The sequence below is a fragment of the Equus asinus genome, chromosome 7 (genome assembly GCF_041296235.1).
Source record: "Equus asinus isolate D_3611 breed Donkey chromosome 7, EquAss-T2T_v2, whole genome shotgun sequence".
NCBI lineage: Eukaryota > Metazoa > Chordata > Mammalia > Perissodactyla > Equidae > Equus > Equus asinus.
In genome coordinates, this window is record NC_091796.1 from 73636559 (window position 1) to 73662039 (window position 25481).

The 25481-nt window shown below is 37.6% G+C and overlaps 1 protein-coding gene across 10 annotated transcripts in view; it reads left to right on the forward strand.

Moving 5' to 3' along the window:
- The window catches only part of SYNE2 (spectrin repeat containing nuclear envelope protein 2), a 298118-nt gene that overhangs the window by 95016 nt on the left and 177621 nt on the right, over positions 1 to 25481 (forward strand). For all 10 annotated transcript variants that reach the window (XM_070513755.1, XM_070513754.1, XM_070513759.1 and 7 more), the window contains 17 exons: positions 361 to 523; positions 2157 to 2235; positions 2489 to 2676; positions 4032 to 4196; positions 5080 to 5229; positions 6398 to 6571; positions 9184 to 9342; positions 9635 to 9808; positions 12315 to 12449; positions 13851 to 14009; positions 16742 to 16953; positions 17074 to 17164; positions 18005 to 18123; positions 18349 to 18475; positions 20272 to 20429; positions 21286 to 21433; positions 22103 to 22713. In XM_070513755.1, coding sequence (XP_070369856.1) covers positions 361 to 523; positions 2157 to 2235; positions 2489 to 2676; positions 4032 to 4196; positions 5080 to 5229; positions 6398 to 6571; positions 9184 to 9342; positions 9635 to 9808; positions 12315 to 12449; positions 13851 to 14009; positions 16742 to 16953; positions 17074 to 17164; positions 18005 to 18123; positions 18349 to 18475; positions 20272 to 20429; positions 21286 to 21433; positions 22103 to 22713 — 3012 coding nt within the window. The remainder of the gene's footprint in view (positions 1 to 360; positions 524 to 2156; positions 2236 to 2488; positions 2677 to 4031; positions 4197 to 5079; positions 5230 to 6397; positions 6572 to 9183; positions 9343 to 9634; positions 9809 to 12314; positions 12450 to 13850; positions 14010 to 16741; positions 16954 to 17073; positions 17165 to 18004; positions 18124 to 18348; positions 18476 to 20271; positions 20430 to 21285; positions 21434 to 22102; positions 22714 to 25481) is intronic.

Below are 25481 nucleotides of genomic sequence, written 5' to 3' on the forward strand. Positions count from 1 at the left end.
AGATTGTAACCTATCAATAACTCAATAAAAAAAAATTATAGTGGCATTAAGTTATACAGAAGTTTTCAAATTAAGTAAAATATTTTGGAGGTCAGCATTTTATTGTAGGATTTCTCAATAGTGAAATAATTCCTTCAGAAAACTGTTCTGTTAGATGTTTTCACCTTAGAAATAGTTGTTTTATATCTAGCCAAAATGTTTGTTTTGCTTTGTTTAAAAAAAAATATTTAAAAGTACATCTGAGTTCCATGTGTTTAAAGGAAAAGTTAAAGGCCCAATGTTTTTTTAAAATGCCAAACAGATATCTCACATTTGGCCAATACTATTAAGTAAGATTCTAAAACCTGCGCTATTTTCCAGAATCAACAACATTTCGGGGAAAAAATTTATTCCACTTCTAGAATTTCATTACTATAAGTGCTCAGTTCTTGGTTTGCTAGATGAAGTGAAATCAAAACTGGATGTTTGGAACAGCAAATACGGGAGCAAAGAATCTGTGGAATTTCTTCTGGAAGACTGGCGCGTAAGCTGTTCTGTGTCGTGTCTTACACAACTATTCTGCGTGTCTGGGTGCTGGGTTTGCATTTTTTATTGGTGCAATTTCCCTTTACCTCTAGGTTTTGAGATGGATTTTTTTTGGTAGCTTTCATTAGCTCAAATATTGCCTAGAGGAAAGAATTACGGATAGTCAAATAGCAGACATTAGGAAAAGTAAGAAAGAAAAAACAGCATTGTTTATCAGCCCGGGGGAGATTGAGTTAACCGAGCTAATTAACTACATAGAGAAAGTTTCAATGTTATTTCCATTAGAAATTCCTACTTTCACTTACTGGACATCTTGTTTAATCCTTTTTCCCACTCAGATTCCTAGTTTAATTCAAAAATTAAATTTTTCTTAGAACATTTTAATCTTAGCTTAAGTTTTTTTTTTTAAAGATATTTTTTAGTTTTCCTTTTTCTCCCCAAAGCTCCCTGGTACATAGTTGTATATTTTTAGCTGTGGGTCCTTCTAGTTGTGGCATGTGAGACGCCGCCTCAGCATGGCCTTATGAGCGCTGCCGTGTCTGCACCCAGGACCTGAACCGGTGAAACCGTGGGCTGCTGAAGCGGAGCGTGTGAACTCAGCCGCTTGGCCACGGGGTCAGCCCCTTAGCTTCTTAAGTTTTAAGAGTGGGAAAAATGGTACCTTTTTTCTTGAGGTTTTTGGGGGGAGGATATGAATAATCTATTTATATATTATACATCATATATAAATCTATGTAATTTGTAGTAAAAAATGTTACAAATTTGTTTAAATATGTGTTCACTTCTAAATTAAAACTAAAGCATCATAAAAATGTCATTTCTACAATTAGACCTTATTATCCTTCTTTCTGTTTCCTTCCTTTTAGAATGAGGGAAAAAGAGAAAAATCCAAGATTGTAATTTTTAGTACATGAAATGATGAAGAGAGATTTATTTACAATATATGATTTAAACACTGTACATCTCTGAAAAGGAAGCATCATTGTAAACTAGACTAGATTTTGAATATTTTTATTTCTTTTGCTTTCTTTGATTTTTCATTTTTACATTTAAATAATCATACTCTTGCTCGTAATAAGTGTATGATAAATATGAATTTCTAATTAGCTCAGTGTTTTTTCCATAGCAGAATTTACTTGCAGAGGGCGCGTAAAAGTTTGGTTAATGGTAGTTTCTCAGATGTTTTCGTGTGATAGATGGCATCTATTTATAACGTACTCTAATATATCTAATAAAAAATCATTCAATATTAATAAAATGTGAAATAAGAGAAACTGATACAAATTATGCAATATTAATAAATATGTGAAGTGGGAGATTTTGACATTGCTGTAATACTTAACTTGCCTTTTCCTGTGAGAGGAAAACCGTTACAGAACCATATCACCACATTTGGATAAACTTCGTCAGGTCTCTGACCTAGGCAGTGTTCATACTCATACTTATGTCTCCTAGAGGTTATCTTTCTTCATGACCTGCTCTTCTTTTCTTACCCAAATTGTAGTATTAACGCCTTAAAGAAATTTTGCCACCTAAGTGCTTCTTCAATGTTTATATGTCTCTATCTGGATTTCTTGGCACATTTTTAAAAGTAAAATCTATCAATATGCATTTTTTCCTTTTTCTTCCAGAAATTTATTGAAGAAAAAGAGTTCCTAGCTCAACTTGAAACTTCTTTTCAGAAATGTGGAGAAATTCATAAGAATTTGGGTAAAGCTATACAGTTACTTTTTGATGGCATGAATATCACTTAAAAATAGCATTTTGTCTGTTTCACTTTCTTTATACTTTAATGTTTTAGAAATTGGTTTTACTTATGTGTTTTCTTTGGAAAATTCTTGCAATCACATTTAATATCAGAGTATATTTATTCTGCTACTGTTAATATGCAAATATTTTTGTTAGTATTATTTTATTAATAAATCTTTTCTAAGATTACTTTCTTGTTTTGTTAACATTATAGCTGGAGAATATCAGAATATTAGTGAACAATATGCGATGGTGGAATCTAATGTCTGTATGTCTAGAAAAAATATATACGATGTGAAGTCTACTCTACAAGAAGTCCTGGCATCCTGGGCTGCTTATGCGGAGAAGCTTCGCTCCCTAAAGGCTTGTTTTGAGGAGACAAAGAAGGAACAAGTTACCGAGGTATTTGCAGGCTCAGGGCACCTGCTCAACTGTACATGTTTTTTTCTTTTTTTCCATTTTGTTTGCAGACCCTCGTTTTCAATCCAAAAATGAGAGGCCAGAGAAGAATAAGCCTGACTGTTGGAAAAATTCTTCGAGGTCTTGGAGAGAGTTTAGTTTCTTCCTAATATAATTTTCAAAAGGAAGTTTTCTCCTCATTATAGGTTTGACTTACACACACACACACACACACACACGCATGCAGAGCTTTACTGGGGTGTACTTTTCACACACAGTATAGCTTTTGGAAGATATATTGCTAAGTTCTTTGGAAAGGAAATAAAAGACTACAGCTTATAGACACATTTAAAATAAGTTGCTGTTTTAAAAAGTTTTATTTTTCCATTTGGGTGAATACTTTTCAGCTCTAAAACCTTCCTGGGTTTCTGGATAAGGAAAAATGAAATACCTTAGACTTATGTGGAGAAGTGTGGAAGAAATTTCCATGTTATTTTTTTTTTTTCATTTATTTGTGTAATAGTCTATTTTATGATTATTCCCTGGGGTAGTTTTTCTTTCTTTCATTTGTTTTCCTCTATTGCAAATGGATATAGGTAGGCTCTCAGATGAAATATTTTCCAAATAGAAACTAAAATTACTCAGGAAAAAATAGGCTGTTTATATGAAAGTAAAATTTGTGGTAAGTGTGAGTGAGGAGTTAGGAAGTCATTCCTTTTCCTTGTTGCCTGTATTGAGATTAGAAATTCAAACCTTTGGCTTTCAACAGCTCTGTCTTTAAAGGTCTTTTATTAAAATTCACGTAACTCTGAGAAAAACAACAAGTTAAGCCTTGCAATTCCCAAACTCTGTGCTGAGGTGCCCTGAGCCGCCAAAGAGAACTCTCAAGATAATTTAAATTTCGAGGGAGTTACAGCAACATCTGTCTGTTGGACACCATGCAAATTACTACTAAGTTTTTTGGACCTGACTACTTAAAAATGAGACTGTTAGGTAATTCTTCTGGCTTAAGGAATCCATTAAAAATTACTGAGACATTAAGGGTGCCAAGAACTGGAAACGTTTGAGAACCTTTGCTCTAAGCTCATCAGCCACGTAGTAGAAAGATAGAAGATCAGATGCTTCCTAGAGGGCCAGGACCGGGAGTGATGACAGACAGCTGGTGCCTGCCAATTAGTGATTACGGATGAAGAGATGGACCAATAGAGATGGGGGAGTCCCCTAAGGGAGGGTCAGAGTCTCTGCAAAAACCTCACACTTACTTTTGCTTAGAATCAACCTTGGTAAAGATCTATTATAGAAAATAGAAAGATAAATATTATGGCATTAAAATATTATGTTGCTTATATGTTGTGTAGGTTCCCTTTGAGACACTATCCCAATGGAATCTGGAACATACTACTTTAAATGAAGTGGGAAATTTCTTAATTCAAGTCAGCAATGATGAAGTTGGATCATCTATTTCTAAAGAACTAAGGAGGCTGAATAAAAGATGGAGAAAGTTTATTACAAAAACTCAGCTCGTAAGTTTTTTTTGATAACGTTTCATTGAGATATAATTCACATACAATGAAATTTACTCATTTAAAGTGTAACTGAGTGGTTTTTGGTATATTCACAGAGTTGTGCAGCCACACCATAATCAATTTAGAACATTTTCATCACCTCGTAAAGAAACTCTCTACCCATTAGCAGTCACTCCCCATTTTTCTCCTAACCTCTCCAGCCCTAGGCAACCACTAATCTACTTTGTGTCTCTATAGATTTGCCTGTCCTGGATATTTCACATAAATGGAATCATGTAATATGTGGTCTTTTGCTTCTGGCTTTTTTCACTTAGCGTAATGTTTTCAAGGTTCATCCACGTTGCAGCATGTATAAGTACTTTGTTCCTTTTTATTGGCAAATAATAGTCTATTGTATGGATATACCACATTTTATCTCTTCACTGATCAGTTGATGCACATTTGGGTTCTTTCCACTTTTTTGGCTGTTATGAATAGTGTTGTCATGAACATTCATGGACAAATTTTTGTGTGGACACATACACTTTTCTAGTTGAAATTCCTTTACCATTAAAGAACAACAAGCATTTTTGCCTACTATATTTCAAACTCCTTGAGAATATAAACTGCTTTATTTATCTTTATATTTAGCAAGGTGCCTTATGAAAGCATATCTTGAATAAATAACTTTTGAACTTAAATTATTAAAGTATTCTATTTTTTATGCTTAACAATTTGAGATTGAAGTGTCTTAATGAGAAATGCTCATATTTTCTAACATTGTTACTAATAGATAAATCCTAAAAATATATTGAATATCTTATGTCCATTTATTGTTGGTAATAATATATCTTAGCATAAAAAAATGAGCATTAAATTTCGTTACATTAATTTTTTATAGGAAATGAACCTGCCACTTATAAAAAAACAAGATCAGCCCATTCTTGACAATTCTGGAAATATTCAGCTGCCTAAAGAAGAAAAACCAACGGTTGATTTTTCAGCAGATATATCAATAGAACTTCCGGAAAATCATAATCAGAATATGAAGGTAAAATAGTCATACTTTATGTATTTTATTTGTATATAGAAATAATTTCACTTTGCTGCTTTTCTTTTGAAAAAATTATATTCTTGAAACAATGGTAAGTGTGATTGTGAGATACCATTTAAAGTATGATCATTTTCCATTAAACTGCTTAGGTGGCTCCCTTCGTGAAGTAGTCTCTAGTGTTAAAGTCCTGTGCCCCTCACTGGCTGAGGAGTTCCACAGACACGCAGAGGCAGTCATGACTTCTGAGCTGTGGAAATGGAGTTGATATTTTCTTCAGGTTACTTTTGACTACTGTGCAGAAATTATCTAGGTTTAGGCTAACCCCTGGCCTGTATCTTGCTTCCTTTCTGTAAAATGGGAGAAAAAGTAATCTTTCTTGCTTGCTTTGGTGGGTAATTTGGAAGATGCCTTTAGGTTATAGATAAGAATATGGAAAAGGACCAAAAGTAAACATCATACACCTGAAAGATAAAATACCTTTGGTTCTGGAAATGTACTTCCTTCAGAATAATACCTTACACAGCTTTGCTTAAGAAAGTAATTTTTAACCGGCTATGGTCAGTTGCCACGATGGAGTGCCAGTGTTTTTCCACCAAAAGAAGACCTGATCAGAGAATATCTTGAAAGATCTGAATTTGTACAGTATGCTTTTAGAATAGAAGAATATAGAATTCTGTATTCTCCTGATGCCTTTAAAATATGATATGATTAAAAACGACTTTAAGAATGTCAACCTATAGAATATTGAGAATTATCAATGAGAAAAGGGCTAAGGTTGTTGAAATTTGACTCTGAGTCTCCTTGACGATGTTTCACAACAACTGTTGCTAATAGCTGTATTTAATTAAATTGTATACAAATTTTAAAATGTGTTTATAGAGTTAATACTCTATAAGCTTTAATCTTATCTGTAAAATGGAGATAATAGTGTCTGATAGGAATACTATAATTAAGAAAATGTATGTGAACAAACCTTTTAATTTTTAAAGTGATATATACTATCATGAAGTTTTATTATTATTGTCCAAAACCTAGGTCTTAAATCATTAAAACATGTTGAATTAGCACTCTTCAGGAAAAAAAAGAGGTTTAACTTTTTAAAATTGAAAATTATTTTATAATGTAGATGTTCTCATTTTCTTTGTGATAATCTTGAATGTTGTAGGCTGAGGAAGAATCTGAAAAAGAGAATGAAGGATTCACGGAACAACTGAAAGTGGCTGAAGAGGTTGAAAAACTCATTGGACAAGTGGAGGTCTGGGAGGCAGAGACCAAATCTGTTTTGGATCTTCTGAGACACCAAGATGATGTGGACACCTCAATGGAAGAATCTTTGCAGGTATGAATGTAGAGGTATTAAAAGTATGAAAAGCTTTCATGTTTGTGGACTTAGGTATTAAGATAAATTAAAAGTTTTAAAGTAAGTAGTAATAAGCCTATTGTTTGAATTTTCTTTGTTGGGACTTTTAAAAATGGATTCTCATCCCTTGCCAATCATTTGCTGTGATTTTGCTTGAAGACAGAGGATGGGTTAGAAGACCACTAATAAGTCCTTATGAGTCTAAATTCTTGAATTAATTTTCCCAGCTACAGAATGGAGATTAAAATGTTGAAATATTCTCTTGTATTAGTGGGCAATGAGGAGATGAGTGAGTGAGTTCAGTCTCACATGGCTCAGTGCAATGTGAATATAAGAGATTACACAGTCTGTGCTTTGAAAGCTCACCCACTGGTCAAGCCACTTTCTCTTCCTTACTTGATGCCGGAGGGCGAGGGATGTTAAATCTCCATCCTGCCTTTATTCTGAGGCAGGTGACTCATTGAAAAGCAATGAGGCAAGATTGCGTCTTAATATTGCTCTGTTCTCCTGGGAAAGAAGCTACAGTTGAGGTTTTTACTGAATTCCAGCTCAGCTATAAAAGTTACCAGAGCCTGTCATAAATTACAACAAGATGGAAAGTTCTTGAAATGAGGGAACATTTGTATAATTCTTCTAAATCTACATTTCTGAAAGATGGATATGTAGCATTTTGCATCTTCACTGTTTATAAGGATGATACTTTTTTTTTTTTTTTAAGATTTTATTTTTTCCTTTTTCTCCCCAAAGCCCCCCGGTACATAGTTGTATATTCTTTGTTGTGGGTCCTTCTAGTTGTGGCATGTGGGACGCTGCCTCAGCGTGGTTTGATGAGCAGTGTCATGTCCGCGCCCAGGATTCGAACCAACGAAACACTGGGCCGCCTGCAGCGGAGCGTGCGAACTTAACCGCTCGGCCACGGGGCCAGCCCCGGATGATACTTTTTATTGCTTTGAAAATATTATATAAACTTACCTGTGCTATCTGCCTATGCTTTTCTAATTTTATTTTTATATTTATTTATTTGCTGTATCTGAAATTTATTTTGGCAAAAGAAATGAGTGAGAAATGAGAAATGAAATCTTTAAAAAATATTTCCAAATAACAATGATCCCTCTTATAAACAGTGAAAATACATTCGTGCTAGAATATACTTCTGTTAAGAAGGAATTAAGTAGATCTCTGTTGGATCAAGATGATATATTGTAAAGTAAGAAATGCAGGTCATTGAACAGTATGGGTGATGCAATCCTTTTTGTGCTTTTTAAAATAGTTGTTTTTTTATGCTTTTATATCCATAGAAAAATGCCTGTAAGGAGATACAGATAACTAACTCTGTCTTGATCCTGCATTATGCTGAGCACCTAGTGTGTTTCCTGATACATAGTAAATATAAAATAGGTATTTTTTAAATGAATGTGTGAATGATCAATTAAATGACAGCTAAGTGAGGGATGGGAAGGAAGATGAACTTTTTCTTTACATGCTGTACCTTTCTATTCTTGTTCGAGTTTTTCACACTACCTTTTGTTCGTTTTATAATTAGAAAGACAAAAAAATTGAAATTATAAATGAATATGCTAATTTCTGAACATTTAAATAATGCGTGTAAGTATAAAGAAGAAAATTAAAATCACCGTAATTCTACTACCCTACCATAAATAAGATCAACATTTACACAGTTGATATCACACAATATAATTTCTGTTATATCCCACACATGCCACCCTTGAGTTGTAATTAAAACGTTTTTTTGCCAATTTGACAGCTGAAAAATGGTACTTCGTTGTTATTTTAATTTGTACATTTTTGATTACATGTGAGAGTGAACTATTCATTAGCCTTTTGTTTCTGTAAATTACCTGTTTTTGTATTTTCTGAATTTTCCTTGGGATCTTAGTACTTTTCTTATTGAATTTATTGCATTGAATTTATGAGCTCATTGAAACCTGAACCATTTTCATTTGTGTGCCAGATATTTTTACCAAGTTGTTGACTTTTAAGTTGTTTATTTTATTTCACATAGAAAATTTTTATATTGCTGTAGTCGTTTCTATCTCTACTCTTGTGCTGAAAAGGCCCTCCACATCCAGAGAGCAGATCAATTTTCATGGATAATTTCTTCTTTTTGTAGTTTCATATTTTATATATAACTTTTTGATCCATTTGAACTTTGTATTTTTGGTATGTACTACAAAGCATGGTTCTATAAAGATTATTTTCCAATAGCCGTTTTCTCCACTAACATTTATTCAGTTTTCTAAGGATTGATTTGACTTAGAACAACTGCATTTTAAGATTTATTACTTCTCTCTCAACTTATTTTCTCTCTATTTGCATTGTATTACTTCTAGTTTTTATTTTATTAAAGTGCTTAGTACATAAAGAATAATCTATAAAAGACTATGTTACTCAGAATCAGTATTAATATAAAATTTCCAAATGGATTTTTAGAACATTTTTTAGAATATAAATTTGCCTCTTTTTGGATTAATAATTAAGTTTTTATGATTACCTGATGAGATTTTTTAAGGTTAATCTTTAACATATAATCAGAATGTTTATTGTGATCTCACTTTAATTTGCTTTAATAGCATCTTATTGCCAAAGGCTCTATGTACGAAGAGCTTGTGTCTAGAACTGAAGATACATTACAAATGGATGTGCAAAATGTTTCAAGCCAGGAATCTCTCCAACATGTTCTCACGGCTGGGCTTCAGGCAAAGATTCAAGAAGCTAAGGAGAAAGTCCAGGTCTCTTTAATATTCTCTATTTGGTGAATTTAGTCTTTAAAACTGGATGGTCAGTGGGAAGACAGGGAAGGAGGGATTGCCCTGTAGTTTGGAAATGTTTTGTTAAATATAGCTTTTGCATTATATTTATTTCTTTATAAGTTAGAGCCTATTGAAAAATATCAATATAACAAATAGGATATTTTTATGTCTAGTGGGAAAATAGGAGTTGCTACTCCAAAAAAATATTTAACTTATGAATTTTCTAAGGAGTTGAACCAAGCGTTAAGTTGACAATATTGTGTCTTCACAGATTAATATGGTAAAATTAGTTGCAGTGTTGAAGAACTCAACTGATGTTTCACCAGAGCTGGATGTCAGGCTGAAGATGGAAGAATTACAGAAGGAACTTGAATCATACATTACGAGGGCTGAGCAGTTACTTGCCCAAAGAGAGAGCCGGAGTGGACTAATTTCAAAATACAAGGTGGGGCTCTTTCAACCATCAAGTGTGGGATATTTATTGTTAGCTACCTATCTCATTTGAAATCAAGATGTTTCCATCACTGTAATTATATTCAAAGTTACTGTAACTTTTAGTGGGGTTTTTTCCCCCTCCCCAAAGCCCTAGTCCATAGTCGTATTTTCTAGTGGTAAGTCCTTCTAGTCCTCTGTGTGAGCCGTCACCACAGCATGGCTACTGATAGACGAGCGGAGTGGTTCTGTGCTGGGGAACTGAACCCAGGCCGCCGAAGTGGAGCTCACTGAACTGTAACCACTAGGCCCTCAGCGATTAAAGTTTACCTGGCTTTGTAACTCTTCAAAATTTCCCAGTTTTATGCATTGTTCCTCAGAGACTCTTAAAAATAAACAACCAAATGAGGAATTTTTTTAATTCAAATTTTATTGTAGATCCACCAGTGGACTCAGGAAAAGTATAAAGACACAGTGACTATGACCTTGAACAAGAATTTAATTTCTCTGGCTTTTTTAGTCAATAAAACGAGCATAATAATTCTAGTGCCATCCAGCTGCCCAAATTGTTGTGTCTTTAAATGAAAATAAGGGATATGAAGATACTTGGAGTAGTTAAAATTCTCCAAATGTAAAATAATGCTTTTATTATTAAAATGATTTGATAAAAGTTATTTATGGACATATGCTTATGGGTAAAGATCCAATAATGTTTTGTATGGGAACAGTTTTAGGCTGCTTTTTCATGGCTTAAGATGTATCTAAAGCAGAGACTCACTGTTAATTAACCCTGTGGGAGGAGCGTGGGGGGATAAGAAGTAGAAGTAAAGCGAGGTCTCTCCCCGTGAGTAATGTGTGTTTTTCCGTTCATTCATTCATCCAACATTTAACATACTTGCTCAACATTTAAAATGAGCCAGCTTTTGGGGGAGATAAAGATGGAGTAAAGCGATATTCCCAGCACTGCTGCTCCCATTCTTTTTAGGAAAAGGACCTCCCACAGGAGCCTCTCTTCCTTCTCATTGTGGCCCCCTTCTCTTTGCTGGGCCTCAACCCTATTTTGGTCTTTTTCGTTGTTAACCATACTAGACCCTATGATCAGCCATTTCAACATTGCTTTTCCCACAGCCTCAAAGCCCTCACCTGCTTGATCTATGCTATTTGCTCTTTGCTAGCCACCAACTTTGACCAATTCCGCTGTTGTTTCCCCAGTTTTACTCTCAGGTTGCTGAGAGTGCTGAATTGATCTTACAGGGTCAAAAGTTCTTTTAAATAATCACTAGGCTGGATTTCAAGAGGGTAGATATGGTCAGCTCAGGAAAAGGAGAAGGAAAAGGTACACAGAGGCTCCAGGCCCCTCCGCTACCAGGCAGAAGAGTTAGAGGTGTCAGTTCTCGCAGCATTTTCCTCTCCCCAACCATCTTCCTTTGGAATCTGAGGTCAGGGATTCCCCTTTTGGCCTCTTGCATTTAGTGAAGTAGATCCATTTCCACAGCAGAAGCAAGACCCCTGCCCTGCCAGGTACTGCTCCGAGACCCCTGCGACTCCAGGGACTTGGGTTGTAGGAGCTCCCTGCCAGCCTAGAGGGTAAGAGTGGCTCCCTAGGTCTTAAATCTGGCCTTGGAGAAGGTCCCTTGGGCTCGGCCTTGTATCTTTTCTGCTGTAGGCCCATAATAAAGGTGCAGTGAGTGTATGAATGAATTCCCACCCTGCTTAATTGCCTTCTCCCCGAGAATTACTTTTGTCTTCTCGTCTCCTATAGGTTTTCTGCTTCTTTCATAGGCCCTAAACTGTTCTTTGTTCTGTCATTCACTAATTACCTAAGGCAGGTTTCTGCTCTTACAGAGTATTGCCCGGTAATACTCTATAAGAGCAGGTAAGTGTGAAGTAAGGAGCAGACACATTCCTGGCAAGGCAGTCCCATCCCTGCCCACTGCTGCTCCTTCCCTGGGACAGGACTGCCAGTGTGGTTGCTCCTGGGCAAAACTTTGAAGTCCGTGATAAGGTCATGCTGCCTCCTTGCAGCATAAAAGTGCTTATGCACTATATTAAATATTTGCCATATTAGCCCTACTATAAATTGTGTCTTATTGCAACACTGATCACTAATACATGAGGGTATACTCTTAATGTTGTATTGCTTATGAAGTATGGTCATCTGCTCAATACTTAAGAACTTTAGAGGAACCATTACCAGTGGCTCATTATTCTGCATCATAATAAGCCTTTTGATTATTTATCTAAGAGGTAACAAAAATCATTTTAAATATCTTAAGTCTTTGAGCCTCAAATGTGTAACTGCATTTGAATAATAAGTATTTTGCAATTCTTTTCAAGATAATTCAAGAGATGCAAAAGGAATATCAGACTTAATTTACAAACAAAAGCCTTGCCTAACTTTAAATAGTCTTCAGAGAGTCCCATCCTGGTTCTACCTGTTAAAGACCTACCAAAATGAGCTTTGAGGATTTGGCAGTTTAATGAGGCTTCCATGTTCCTGTTTGCATTTCTTTTTTTAGGAAGCGCTAATAATTTTTAACACTAAAAGCCTGGCCAAGTATTTGAAAGCTGTTGAAGAACTGAAAACTAACGTAACCGAGGATGTAAAGCTGTCTTTGGAAGAAAAGAGTGGAGATGTCTGTGCCAAGTGGGAGGTAAGAACTTGTGTATGCATCTGGGACTTGTGCTTGTAGAGCTGACCCTGGGCCTGTTTGTCATCAGGGCTGTCCCCCTGCCTGCTCCGTATGGCAGAGGAGCTGGTCCTGCAGTCTGTGGTTCCCAGGCCCCACGTCAGCTACCTTCTGACTGTGTTCAGCCAATGACAACCCTGTTTGGCGATTAGAGGGGGACTGGAGGGGAGAAAGGGAGCACGCAAAGACTTTGTTTCCCTCCCTCTCGTGGGCAGTGTCTCTGGCAGCTGCGTCTCCCCGGCTGCCAGTTCCAGGCTTCCAGCTTCTGGTGGATGGCTCTTCTGCCTCTGCACCACTGAAGCCTCCAGCCCAAGGATGGGCGCAGCTTTCTGCCAGTGCTAATCTCTGGATTGCCTTACTGACCCCTCTGGCTTTCATCTGTTGTGTAATCAAGTCCCTGCATTTAATTCCCTCTGCGTTAAAGATTTAGTGTTTCCTGGTTTGCTAGTTGGGTCCCGACTGAGACAACATGTTGACACGTGCACACATACAGAGTTTCACAGCAAAACAGGTTTAGGCTGTGGTGGCAGACAGAGCTGGCTGCAGCTGGTCAGGTTACTTTACTTCTGGGAGCCTCACAGGTAGGATGGGAATGACCCCACCTCCTTGGCAGGATTGTCACAAGGATTTATATAAAGCACCTGCCACAAAGTGTGTGCTCAGTAAATGGTATTTAGTGTTAAAGGTGATTGTGTGTGTGTATACATAATATGTATACACACACACAAAGAGAGAGACTATGGTAACTGAATATCTACTGTTAAAGTTCCTCTTAAAACACATTTAAAAATAAACTTCTTTATTTTAGAACAATTTTAGATTTACAGAATTATTACAAAGACAGCACAGAGAATACTAGCATACCCCACACCCAGTTTCCCCTATTACAAACATCTTATATTCATATAGTACCTTTGTTACAATTAATGGACTAATATTGATACATTATTAGCTAAGGTTTATACTTTATTCATATTTCCACAGTTTCAGTTTTCCTGTAATGTCGTTTTTCATCTGTTCCAGAATCCCATACAGGATAGATGTTGTAGTTATTTACTAATTCTCCATAGGCTCAGAGATATGTTGTGTATTTATTTTCTCCCATTCTGCAGCTTGTCTTTTAATTCTCTTAACAGTGTCTCTCACAGCTAAAACACATTTTTAGTTGTTAGAAAGAAAAAATATATATGTTTATGGGTCTGGTATATTTTAAAACATCCTCCCCAAAGATACAAGGATGAATCAGAATTTCTTTTACACTCTGTTTCTGTCCTTTGTTACAACGAGTATTTCTGTGTTTCTAGTGAAAATCTTTTCAATATTTTCTGTTCCCATGGTTAATATGTACCTTTGGCTTTTTTGCAGTCTCTTCATCATGAAATGGCTTTGTATATTCAACAACTAAAAATAGACATTGAAAAAGGAAAACTTAGTGACAATATTTCGAAACTTGAAAAACAAATAACTAAAGAAAAGAAACTAATTCGCAGAGGAAGGACCAAGGGTCTCATCAAGGAGCATGAGGTAAACAACCTGATTTCATTTACGTTTTGCCATCGTTTTGGGGTTTATCCTAAATAGTTGTGTGTGTCCTTGGCCTGGGATTAACTCTGCTCTGAAAATTACTTCAGCTCTCTCATCCCTTGGGGATTATCCCTTATGTGGTTCAAGTTCTAACTAGAGCCTGTGCGTCCTGCTTTTTAGAAGTGAAAAAATTCAGCATTGAGTTAATATTTCATGACTTCCCTTGATATGTCTCAGTGACCCTTGTTTTTGACACTCTAGTTGGGTGTCACCTGCTGCTGAAGTAGCCACAGGTGAGGACATGGTGTCCTCAGAAGCTCAGCTTTTGTGAAAGATAGCAAATCAGGATGTAAACCAGCAGGGGCCAGTCTAATGATCTCTTTTCGGTTCCATCCGATTTGATTGCTTCTACATATGTGACAGTAGTGACCCCTCTTTTCATTTCTTTTAAACTGTCTACTACTGTGACTCTCCCAATATCAATCCTCTTGCTTTTCCTTATTTTTCAGGGGCTGGGAGAGGTGGAGGGAGCTTCTTTTGAGCATCCTTCACAAATTTCTCTTTTTTTCTTGTGTTATCTTAATGTTTTAGTTTGGGGGGGGGTCTCCATTTTTGGCTAATTTCATGCTTGTTCTAGGCAATTTTGTGCACTCTGGGGTTTTGACTGCCCTCTCTACAATGATGGTGCGTAAATCTTTGTCTCCAGCTCTGTCCTGTCCCCTGAGCTCCAGGTTCTGTTTCTCAGTAGTAGATATCACTGGTGTTCTTCAGAGACCTCACATTCAGCATGTCCAAAACCAACCAAGAATATCTCCTCTCAGACTTTCCTTCCTCTTATCTGTCCTGCTATGAAAGGCACTGCCGTCTCAGAACTGCCTTCCTCTCCTTCCCACTCAGCCTTAATGGCTCAGTTGCCAGGTCCAGCCTTTACTCTTCAGAACAGCTGCTGCTTTTCCTTCCTTTCCATCCATGTGGTCACTTCCCTAACCTGGTTTGTTTTCTCAGTATGATGATGGTTCACCATCTTCCAGACTCATCACCAGAGTGATCCCTTTGAACCACAGATCTTATGTCATTGGCTGACCATTATTACTCCCAGGACATCTCCTTAGAAGGCCATGCAGACCCTTCACAGTCTGGCCCCAGGACACGCCTTCCTTGTCACTTCTCCTGTGCCATGCCCTCCACGCTAGCCTATTTGTCCTTTCAGAACATCTGGAACTTTTCCTCTCGTGGCTGCTGCTTCTGCAGGGGTGACCTTCTCCCCTTATCCTGGGAGGACTCGGACTTGTACTTTCTGTGTCTAGCTCAGGAGGTTCCCTCATGTGAAGTAGGCTCTGTGTGATTCCTTCAGGCAGGTAGTGGCTCTGTCATAACACTTGTCACACTATATGTTAATTATTTGTGTATCTGCTGTAGGAGAGGAAAAAGTCTTCCTCCATCCTCTTAGGGTCACTGGCTGGGTCTGAAAATTAAACTGACAAAGACAGATTAACAGGAGAAAAGCATACACATTTTATTTAATTTTGGCATGTGCATGGGAGCCTCCACAAGACCCAAAGAAGTGACTAGAGCTGGAAGCTTTTATACCTCTCAGGCAAAGAAACAGTCAGTTTGTCAAGATTTGATGAGACAAAGGGTTTGGGCTGGGGGTGGTGAATGGGGAGGAAGTCAGTAGGAAGATGAGGGTGAGTTTAACAAGATTTGTGTGCAGCTTCCTCTGGTGTTGTCTCTGGGCTGCTAAGAGTTTGTCTCCAGTAAAATGAGGCTTTATTTCCTGCTTTAGGGCAGAAAAGGGGGAGTTTTTCTGTATTTACTGCTTGTTAATTGCCTTCAGCTCAAAATAATTTTCATGTCAAAGAGGCATATTTTGGAGTGACATGCAGTAGTCCCCCCAGATCCATACGGGATATGTTCCAAGACCCTGAAACCACTGACAGACTGAACCCTATGGGTACTATTTTTTCCTATATATGCATACCTATGACAAAGTTTAATTTATGTTAGGCACAGTAAAAGATTAACAACAATAACAAATAATAAAATGGGACGATTATAACAATATATTGTAGTAAAAGTTAACGTAGATCTTAGTGTACCATTGTTTTTCTTTCCTTATTAAGTGAAGAATTTTCAGCTTTTCACTTAAAGGAAGCACTCTATGGCTTCTCTTTGGCATATCCGAATTGCCAGCATCACTACTCTTGTGCTTTGGGGCCATTTTTAAGTAACTCAAGTGTTACTTGAACACAGGCACTGCAATCGATACCCCCACAGTCAATTTGGTAACTGGGTGGGCCGTGTATACAGTGTGGGTACGCTGGACAAAGGGATGAGTCATGTCTTGGTGCAGGCTAGCATAAGATTTCATCGTGCTACTCAGAATGGTGCATAATTTAAACTTATAAATTGTTTATTTCTGGAATTTTCCATTTAATATTTTCAGACTGTGGTTGACCGTGGGTAATTGAAATGGTGGAAAGCAAAACCACAGATAAGGGGACCTACTGTATTCTGGTTTCCTTCACTGTGTTACCAGGCTAGGCAAACCCCTTTAGGGCTGACTTCTTCATCTTTGTTTCTCTGGTGCCAGTTGCTACCCCAGGCACACAGTGGACAGGCCTGAATAAGAATGTGTTGTTCAAGTCACACACATCTGTTAGTTTCTAATCCTCATGGACTAATTATGTAAACTTATTTGAAACACATTTCCTGCTCTTCTCCTCTGTCAGGCCTGCTTTTCTGAGGAAGGCAGTCTGTACCAGCTTGATCACCACATGAATGTCCTGCGGGAGCTGTGTGAAGAGCTGACTTCGCAGAAGAGTCAACAAGAAATGAGGAGAGTGCTTAAAGATTATGAACAAAAGATAGAAAGACTTCGGAAATGCGCTTCTGAGATTCATATGACACTGCAACCTACGGTGGGAGGCACATCGAAGAACAAGTTAGTGCTTAAACGACATAAAGCCTCTTGCAAAATCAAATGACATGGAGTAGTATTCATTTTCTTTTAGGCTTCGTTTTTCTCCCTCTATTTTAATATGCGGTTTTGATTCCTTCCTAGGGGGACCACGAACACATCTGAGAATGGAGGAAGGAATGCCCACAGTGAGGTGCCATCTGCAGAATCAGATGATCAGCCATCAACTGAAAAGGTGTTAAATGTGGATAATGTATTTCAGAAGTAAACCCAATGAAAAAGGCCAAGTGTACAGCAATCCACTTCTCATTAATTAAGTGTTGGTTTTAATTATCTGATTGTTTCCATCAGCTGAGAATTCCCACTTAAATAATTCAAGGAAGACGGCTTTTCTAAGAATTAGAATACAATGAACGAGAGCTGTAATAAACATAACTTAATCTTGCTCTGAGGAACAAAGAGTTCTTTGAAAAAGAGCCCATTTTGAGCCGTTATGAGTACACGTTGTCTGTGCGTGCTGCTATTGAGGGTACAAGAGGTTGGGTCTAATCCGTACAGATACCTCAGCTTCGCTGAGACGATCTAGTTCATTTGTCATGTGTCTTTTTCTCATTAAACTTTTCCTCATTATACTGTCTTTCATCCTTGGGAATTGAATTTTCTAAATTCTTGAATTCTAGGTAAGAGGGCCTTTACTGTATACCCCAGGCCAGATTGCTAGTCAGAAGGCGTGGGGAAGGAATGAGATGTGTTTGTTTTCAAGGTTTGCTTCTGCCTGCTGGGCTTCTGTCTGCTTTTGACTACAGCTATGTGGTCGCAGGAAGAAAAAAAATTTGGGGGTTGGGAGACCTCCTTTCCCGTGCTGACTTACCGATTAGATGGTGAGACTCAGTCTAACAAATCTCCTCTGTTCTCTGGGAAGGCCTTTCTCTGAGCTGAGAAACCTCATCGTATTATCTCCTGGTTTGGGGTAGAAAGAATCAATGATATCCCTTTGTATCATAAAGTGTTTATCTCTTCCAGACTATTAAGTATATTGAAGCTATTTTGTTTACTACTTTGCATATTTGCCTAGGCAATAGACTCGGTTAAGAACTTTACCCCGGAATCTGAGTTGAATCCTCCACAGGAAGAAAGCATTATGGAGAAGCATGGAAAGGATCACAGTGCGTCCACAAATAGTTTACTACAGAGGTAAACTCTTTTAAACAACTGGACAATCCATCAAAAATCTTTCATCAATGCAAATATGTTATATTTTAATAAGTTTTTATCATCCTTCAGTCATAATTTTTGCATGTGGTCCAATAACTTTGATAGAAATCCCCTGGGATTTCTTCGTGCACAATTGGTAGTAATTTAAAAAATTTTTGTCTTATTTTTAAAATTAAGTAACATCGCATTTAATTTTTTTCTCAGATATGAAACTCACAGAGAAACTCTTGAACTACACCTGCAAAACAGCAAATTCAGGATTACTTCTGATTTCTCGAGTGACAGGGACAGGAGTAGCACTTGTCTGCAGGAAAAACTGACAGATCTACAGGTAATTACTGGAAATATTTTTCCTCTAGTTATCTCTTTTATTAGAAAATAATATCACCGTAAGTATGGACTTTACCATTTTTGTTGAGGTCACATATGTGAGGTGTTTCCAAAGTGCTCTCTTTGTCGGATTGCATTTCTAATGTCGCCTGATTCCAGAAAGTGATTTGCGTTCAAGTACCAAACCCAGGAGAGACTTTGGTTCAGGATCCTAAGTTATTGCTCATGCTCTGCTTTGGTACTCTCGATCTTGTGGCCTGCAGGGTTTTGGATTGTGCTTGGGATGAGGATGAGGGCTTCAAATGAATTGGTCAAAACAATATGTTTGAAGGCAATTTCAACAAACGCTGCTTCTTTTGCTCCAAAATTAACAATACATGAAAAACCAGTGACTCTGAATATTTGTTTTAATCATTCTTTTTTTTTTGTTAGATTGGCACCTGAGCTAACATCTGTTGCCAATCATTTTTTTTTTTCCCTTCTTTTCCCCAAAGCCCACCAGCACATAGTTGTGTATTCTAGTTGTAGATCCTTCTGGTTGAGCTATGTGCCATGCTGCCTCAGCATGGCCTGATGAGCAGTACTATGTCCACGCCCAGGATCCGCACCAGTGAAACCCTGGGCTGCCGAAGCGGAGCACACAAACTTAACCACTTGGGCACGAGGCCGGTCTCATGTTTTAATCATTCTTCATCTTGACTAAGTTGTCACATTGTCTCTCTGATGTTGGGCAATAAGAAAGGGGCAGACAGTGGAGGGAGTTTTCACTCTAAGTGATGGATGATCTTCTGGAGACCCATCAGAGAGAGTCTTCCATTTGACTCAGGAGCTACAGAAAAAAACTCTATCTGGTGGTGGGCACAGCAATTGGAAGCTCTACAGATAAATATCTTTCTTGGTTTGAAGGTGATCTGAGCATCGCAGTGCAACATTCTTGCTGTATGCTTGGAAATGCATTACAGGGAACTCTCACAGAAAACCCCTCAGGTGGAGAAAAGGGCCCTGGGTGGTTCTTCCAATGCCTCCTGTATTTTCTACTTATCTTCCTTTCATGATGCCACTTCCTGAGTCATACTCTACCATCTGGCTTCTCTCAATTTTCCATCTAAATAAGCAAAATTCATATATTAAAATCTCTGTTCTTCAAGTTATGGATTTAGCACGTTTTCATCATAATTACAAAACTGTCTGGGGACCTTACCCCAGTGACTGAATAGCTGGTTAGCAAAGCTGTACTAATCCTTGGGGAAAGTGAAGAACAAATTATACAGATGAACACTCAGTAAAATTCTGTAGCAGTGCCTTTTTTTTTTTTAAGAACCAAGATAAGGAACTGGAATAGTACAGAGTTTTTAGATGTTTAATTATAAATAATAAATTAATTTCGTTCACTTCTCAACTGATAGAAGCCGTTTTGGTTCACTTCCATTTTCTTTTGGTTTAGGGAGAAACAAAGATGTATTATCTACAGGAAACAGAGTATTTGTTCTTACATCTGTATGTATCTTTCTGAATTGTATTCTGTGCACCTAACTTAGGGGGGAGTTTGGATTCCTTTGACGGTCGTAATGTTGACTCCCTTGACTTCACAGAATGGGTCTTCTGAGAGCACAGTTAATATCATTGTTCCCTGAAAGATACTTCACTTGTAGATGGTTGGAAAATATTTTTCTAATGTATTTTCACCTGAAGCTGTGTGTTTGTGTCCATAGTTTGTGAACATCTCATTTTGTAAGAACAGAATAATTGTGCCTGTTAGCCCATTAGGTGATAAATTAATTTATGCATTTCACCTAGGTCTTAAAAAATGAAACTGATGCTTGCTGGAAAGAGTTTGAAATCACTTCACTGAAGTTAGAAGAACTTGAGAGTGATGTACAGAAGCCTTTTATAATTAAGACAAGAGACAGTTTAAAGGAAAAAGAAAGAGAGCTTCAGATGAGTCTTAATACCAGGTATAATACTGAGATCTATTAACCATGAATTTACTAAATTTAGAAAATTTTTAAATGCCATTTTAAGCTAGACTAGTACTATACCAAGTATGTTATTTAATTTAGTTGTCACAACAACCGTAAGTTGGGCTACCATTATAACTGCATTTTACTGATGAGGAAACTGATGCTCAGGGAGGCTAAATAAGACAACCAAGCCACACCACTGGCCAGAGCCTTCAGTGGAACGTAGTCTATTGAATTCCAAAGGCCACGCTCTTCCCGCTGTGCCCCCTTGGGCATGAATTTGGCCATGTCCCATAATTCCTCTAGGCCTTGATTCCTCATTTCTACAATGAGAGCACTGTTTCATCACCTATATGCAGGAAGTGTGTCCTCTGTCCATATCCCCATTTACGTAGGAGGAAGCTGAGACTCAGAGTCTGTACGTTATTAATCCAGAGTCACACCTTTCAACTTATTATCAGTAGAGCCTATTCTTTGAACTCTATTATATTTTTACTAATAAAATAACTAGTATTCATAATGAGATTTCTTTGTCTTCAAGGCAAAGTTATATTACATTCAGTATTTTGTATTTCAAAAAAGAAGGAAAAGCTTCGTATGTTTTACAAAACATTTCCATTCAGTGTGGTATCTATTAAACTATGAAGAACATCTGAATATAGGAAACAACTCATTCTTCGGCACTTTGGATCGCTGGGTTTGAGTTTTAATGTGATGATCTGTATATATCATTGTATGCATTTTTATTGGGTAATTATTTTTTGTTCTTGGTTAACTAACGGCATTACTATATTTTATAGGATATCTTTCTGCTGTGTTTTCCCTCATGCCTGGTTTATTTTTCACCCAGAATGGAGTCTTTGGAGACTGCACTGCAGATTGTGGTACCTGTGGAGAAGGAATCGCTCCTTCTCTGTGGCTCAGACCTGCTCCTCCGTGAAATGGCCATTCAAGAATTTCATCTCAGTGATGCTGATGGCATTTATCAACACCTGGGGGTAAATATAAGTTATCACAGTATATTTATAGAATAAATCAATTCTTCAGAGATTTACCCATGTTTATGGATTGTTAATTATACATCAATAGTATATGTTTAGAATATAAGCCATGAGAGAAAGATCTTCACTAATTTAGACTTGGTATTTATTTCTCAACTCTTTAATTCCTTGCAAATTTGGAAGTAGGTATGCTGGGTAAATAATGAGGTATTTTCTTTGAATTCAAAATGAAGGCTGGCTTATGAATGCCTTCTCTAATGACTAAAATCTTAAATATCGTACTAGACCCATATGCTTAAATTAGCATATTCTGCAGTTTACTCATTCCATATCCCATCTTAAATAAAAAACACTTAAGTTTTATTTTTCAGATTATAAACAGATGTCTCAACAGTTCAATCTCTAATTATTCTCCTCGAAGGAATATATTTATATACCTGTTTGCTTTTGGGGATTGAAACATCAGGAAGAGGATGAGATAATGAAACAGCTGGGCCATCTGACCGTTTGTAATTAAAATGTTTCCTTCTGTAGAAACTATGAGCCCTGGTTACACTGAGAAGCAGGTTTCTAGATCAAATGTAGTCACATAATTTGAGGTTAGTTTCTGACGTTCACTGTCTTTTTTTGCCTCAGTCTTTTCAGCTTTCCTTACCTTTATTTTAGACTATCCAAGATTCCATAGCAAAACAGATTGAAATATGTAACAATTTGGAACAGTCGTGCAACTCTGCATTAAAGGAATTACACCCTCTTGATCTACATGTAACACAGAATATTATATTGGAACACAGAACACAACTTGAAGAAATGAACCACAAGGTGCAGAGGAGTCAAGATGCCCTCAAAGTGCTGGAAGACTTTTTGGCTTCTCTGAGAACAGCTGAACTCTCTCCTGAGCTTGTTACAGACCTTTCAGCCTCAGAGACACAGGTGGAACCAGAAAGTACTTTGACAGTAGGAAAGAAAGAGGGAGAAATCCAGGTGATGAAAGACAAGGCCAGACATTTGGATGAATGTTTGAAGATGCTTAATATAAGCTTTAAAGATGCTGAACAGGGTGAAGACAGCTCTTGTGAAAAACTTCTTGATGCTTTGTCCAAAAACGTATTTGAAAAAGGTGGCTATGGCACACAGGAGGAACTCACTGAAGAAGACAATTTACTAGAGACTTGTATTTTCAAAAATAATGAACTCCGGAAAAATATCCAAGACGTGCACGATCAAATCAGTAAAATTGGTCTGAAGGATCCAACCGTTCCAGCTGTGAAACAAAGGTAAGTATGGTTTCTGCCTATTTCCGTGCAGGACGACACTTCTCTGTATTTTCAAATATCTGTTAGGTGAACCAAATACTTCCTATGTCTTTCTATTCCATCCACTCTATTCAGTGTTCAGCATTCTTTTCTGTTGACTTTTCAACAAGTGTACATGGTCATGGACAAAGGAGTAGTGAAATAAGATATGTATTAGATTCATGAGTTACTTCAAAGTCTCTTTACTGCCTTGTATTTATTTTGGAGTTCTCATGATGGGGGAAGACCTGGAAAATTCCACACATGTGTCAATAAAGAAACAAGTGGTGGAAGATGCACATGCCACATCTTGTCCATGCTGCTTCTTTCATTGTTTGGTCTCCTCCTCTCTTCCCAGCAGGATGAGAGTGGGAATGAGTGGGAGGACATGGGGCTGAATTTAAGAGGTAAGCTAAGGTTAGTGTTGATTCTGAAGACTGAGCAGTAAACTGAGGCTGGCAGCCTTCTATATGAGTGCTGCTATTTTAATTTTGGCCTTCAGAGTATGGCCTCCGGGTCCTAAAAATGAAAATGTTGCAAGAATCTCTTTTGTGGACCTCCCCTCTCTTTTCTAAATCACTCCTACCTTCAGTCTCCTCCTCCACCTCTAGTCCCTCAGGCTCAGTGTTCTCTGTGGCTTTTCAGCTGACCAAGCTCTTCCCCCTGAAATTTCCCTGTGACCTAAGTCTCAATGAGACTTTCATTCCTATAGTGCCCTAATTCTTAATGAGGTGTTGAACTAATAACTAATTAGGTTGATAATTTAATTGTTAATAAATTTTTATTATATATTTATAAATAAGTAATAATTACATATTAATTTATAAATGAAAAAATGCATTTGTAAGTAACAAATTGCTTTAATTTTTAATTGAATTGTTTGTAGAACAAATATGTATTGTTTGCCAGGCGCTGTCTTAGGGACCAGGGATTCAGCAGTTAACAAAACAGACAAAAATTCTTGCACCTTATAGAGCTTATTATCTAGTGGGAGGAGTAAGATATTCAGTATGCTTGATGGTGATAAAAGCTATGGAGAAAAATTAAGGAAGGAAGGAGGGAGTTGCAAATCAGATAGGGTCGTTAGGGACAGTTTTAGTGAGAAGGTGACCTTTGAGGAAGATGGGATGAGAGAACAAGTAAGTGACTATCTAGAGGAAGAGACTTCCAGGCTGAGGGAGCAGAAGGTACAAAGGCCAAATGTGGGACAGGGCGTGGTGTGTTAGACGAGAAGGTAGGAGGTGGGAAGGTCAGCAGTGAGGGGAAGAGGTGTGAAAGGGGGTCAGAGAGTTAATGGATGTGATGGGGCTTAGCTCATGTAGGGACTTACGGCCATGTGTTGACTTTGGCTTTTTGACTGAGTAACATGGGAAGTCTTTGGAGGGTTCTGAGCAGAGGGAAATGATTTGGTTTTCATTGTAACAGGTTCTGTCTTGGCTGATATGTTGAAAATAAACTGTAGGAGTCAGGGGAAGACAGAAGAAGTCTAGGTTAATTTATGCAGTAATCCAGATGAGGGATGGTGACATGGACCAGTGGTGAGGTGGTGAAACGTGTTAAGATTCTGTGTATATTTTGAAGATAGAGGCCACAAGATTTGTTAATACATTGTACATGGGGTGCAAAAGAAAGATTAGAGTCAAGACTGATTCCAAGGTTTGACCTGAGCAACTAGAGGAATGGAGTTACCATTAACTGAGATGAGAAAGACTGAAGTTTGTCAGGTATTGAATGAAAGATCAGGTGTGCTCAGTTTTAGAAATGGTAGGTTCAAAATACTTATTTCACATTCAAGTAGCAATATCAACAAGACTCTTAAAAATTGTTGACCAGAGAAAAAATCCACTATAACTCAAACAGCAGATTTTTTTGGCAATTAGAATTGCAATTAAGGAGACACAGATTCAGGTAGAAACTCAAAATGTGCTCCGAGAAAGACAAGGGAAGCAGGAGTTTATAAAGGCAAAAGACACAGACCCATAAAGGTTTGTATTGAACAGCTCATGGGGTGAGCTGACTTGCCAACATGTAGTTGGTCCTTGGGTTGTATCTAGGCAGACTGTCCATTTTTGGAATGAGGAAGCGCTTCAAGACGTGACCTCTGGTGTCAGATAAAGCTCAAAAGTTCACTTAACATCTGCTGGTGGATGTAGTGTATGTGCTGCATAAACCCCACTTCCTCAATGGCCTCCCAGCTCCATTTTAGAAGCCTGTACATATCTTATTCCATTTTGTTATTGCTGTCCGCAAAAAAGATGGCATCAGGAGTCAGGAGAGAGGTCTAGGCTAGAGGTATATATTTGAGAGTCATTGGCATTTTAATATGCTATTTAAAGCCATGAAATGGTTAAGATTGCTAGCAGAATGAGTTTAGATAGACAAGAGAAGAGGTCCGCATTGTATACTCTGGGGCACTTCGTGTTAAGAGATCAGAGAGATGAGGAGGAACCAGCCAGATACTGAGGAGTAGGCAATGTAGTGCAAGAAAAATCAAGAGAGTCCTGGAGTCAAGTGAGAAGGTCTTTCAACGAGGAGGAAGTGATCAGTTCTTACAAATGCTGCTGACTAGTGAAGGAAGCAAAGACTGAGGATGGAACATGGATTTAGCACTGTGGAGGTTACTGGAGATTTTGAGGAGCAGTTTTGCAGGAGCAGTAGAGAGAGAAAGCCTTATGGGAGTGGATTCAAGAGAGAACTGGAACAAAGAAAGTAAAGGCAACGAGTATCTGATAAAAGCAATTTAGATTTAT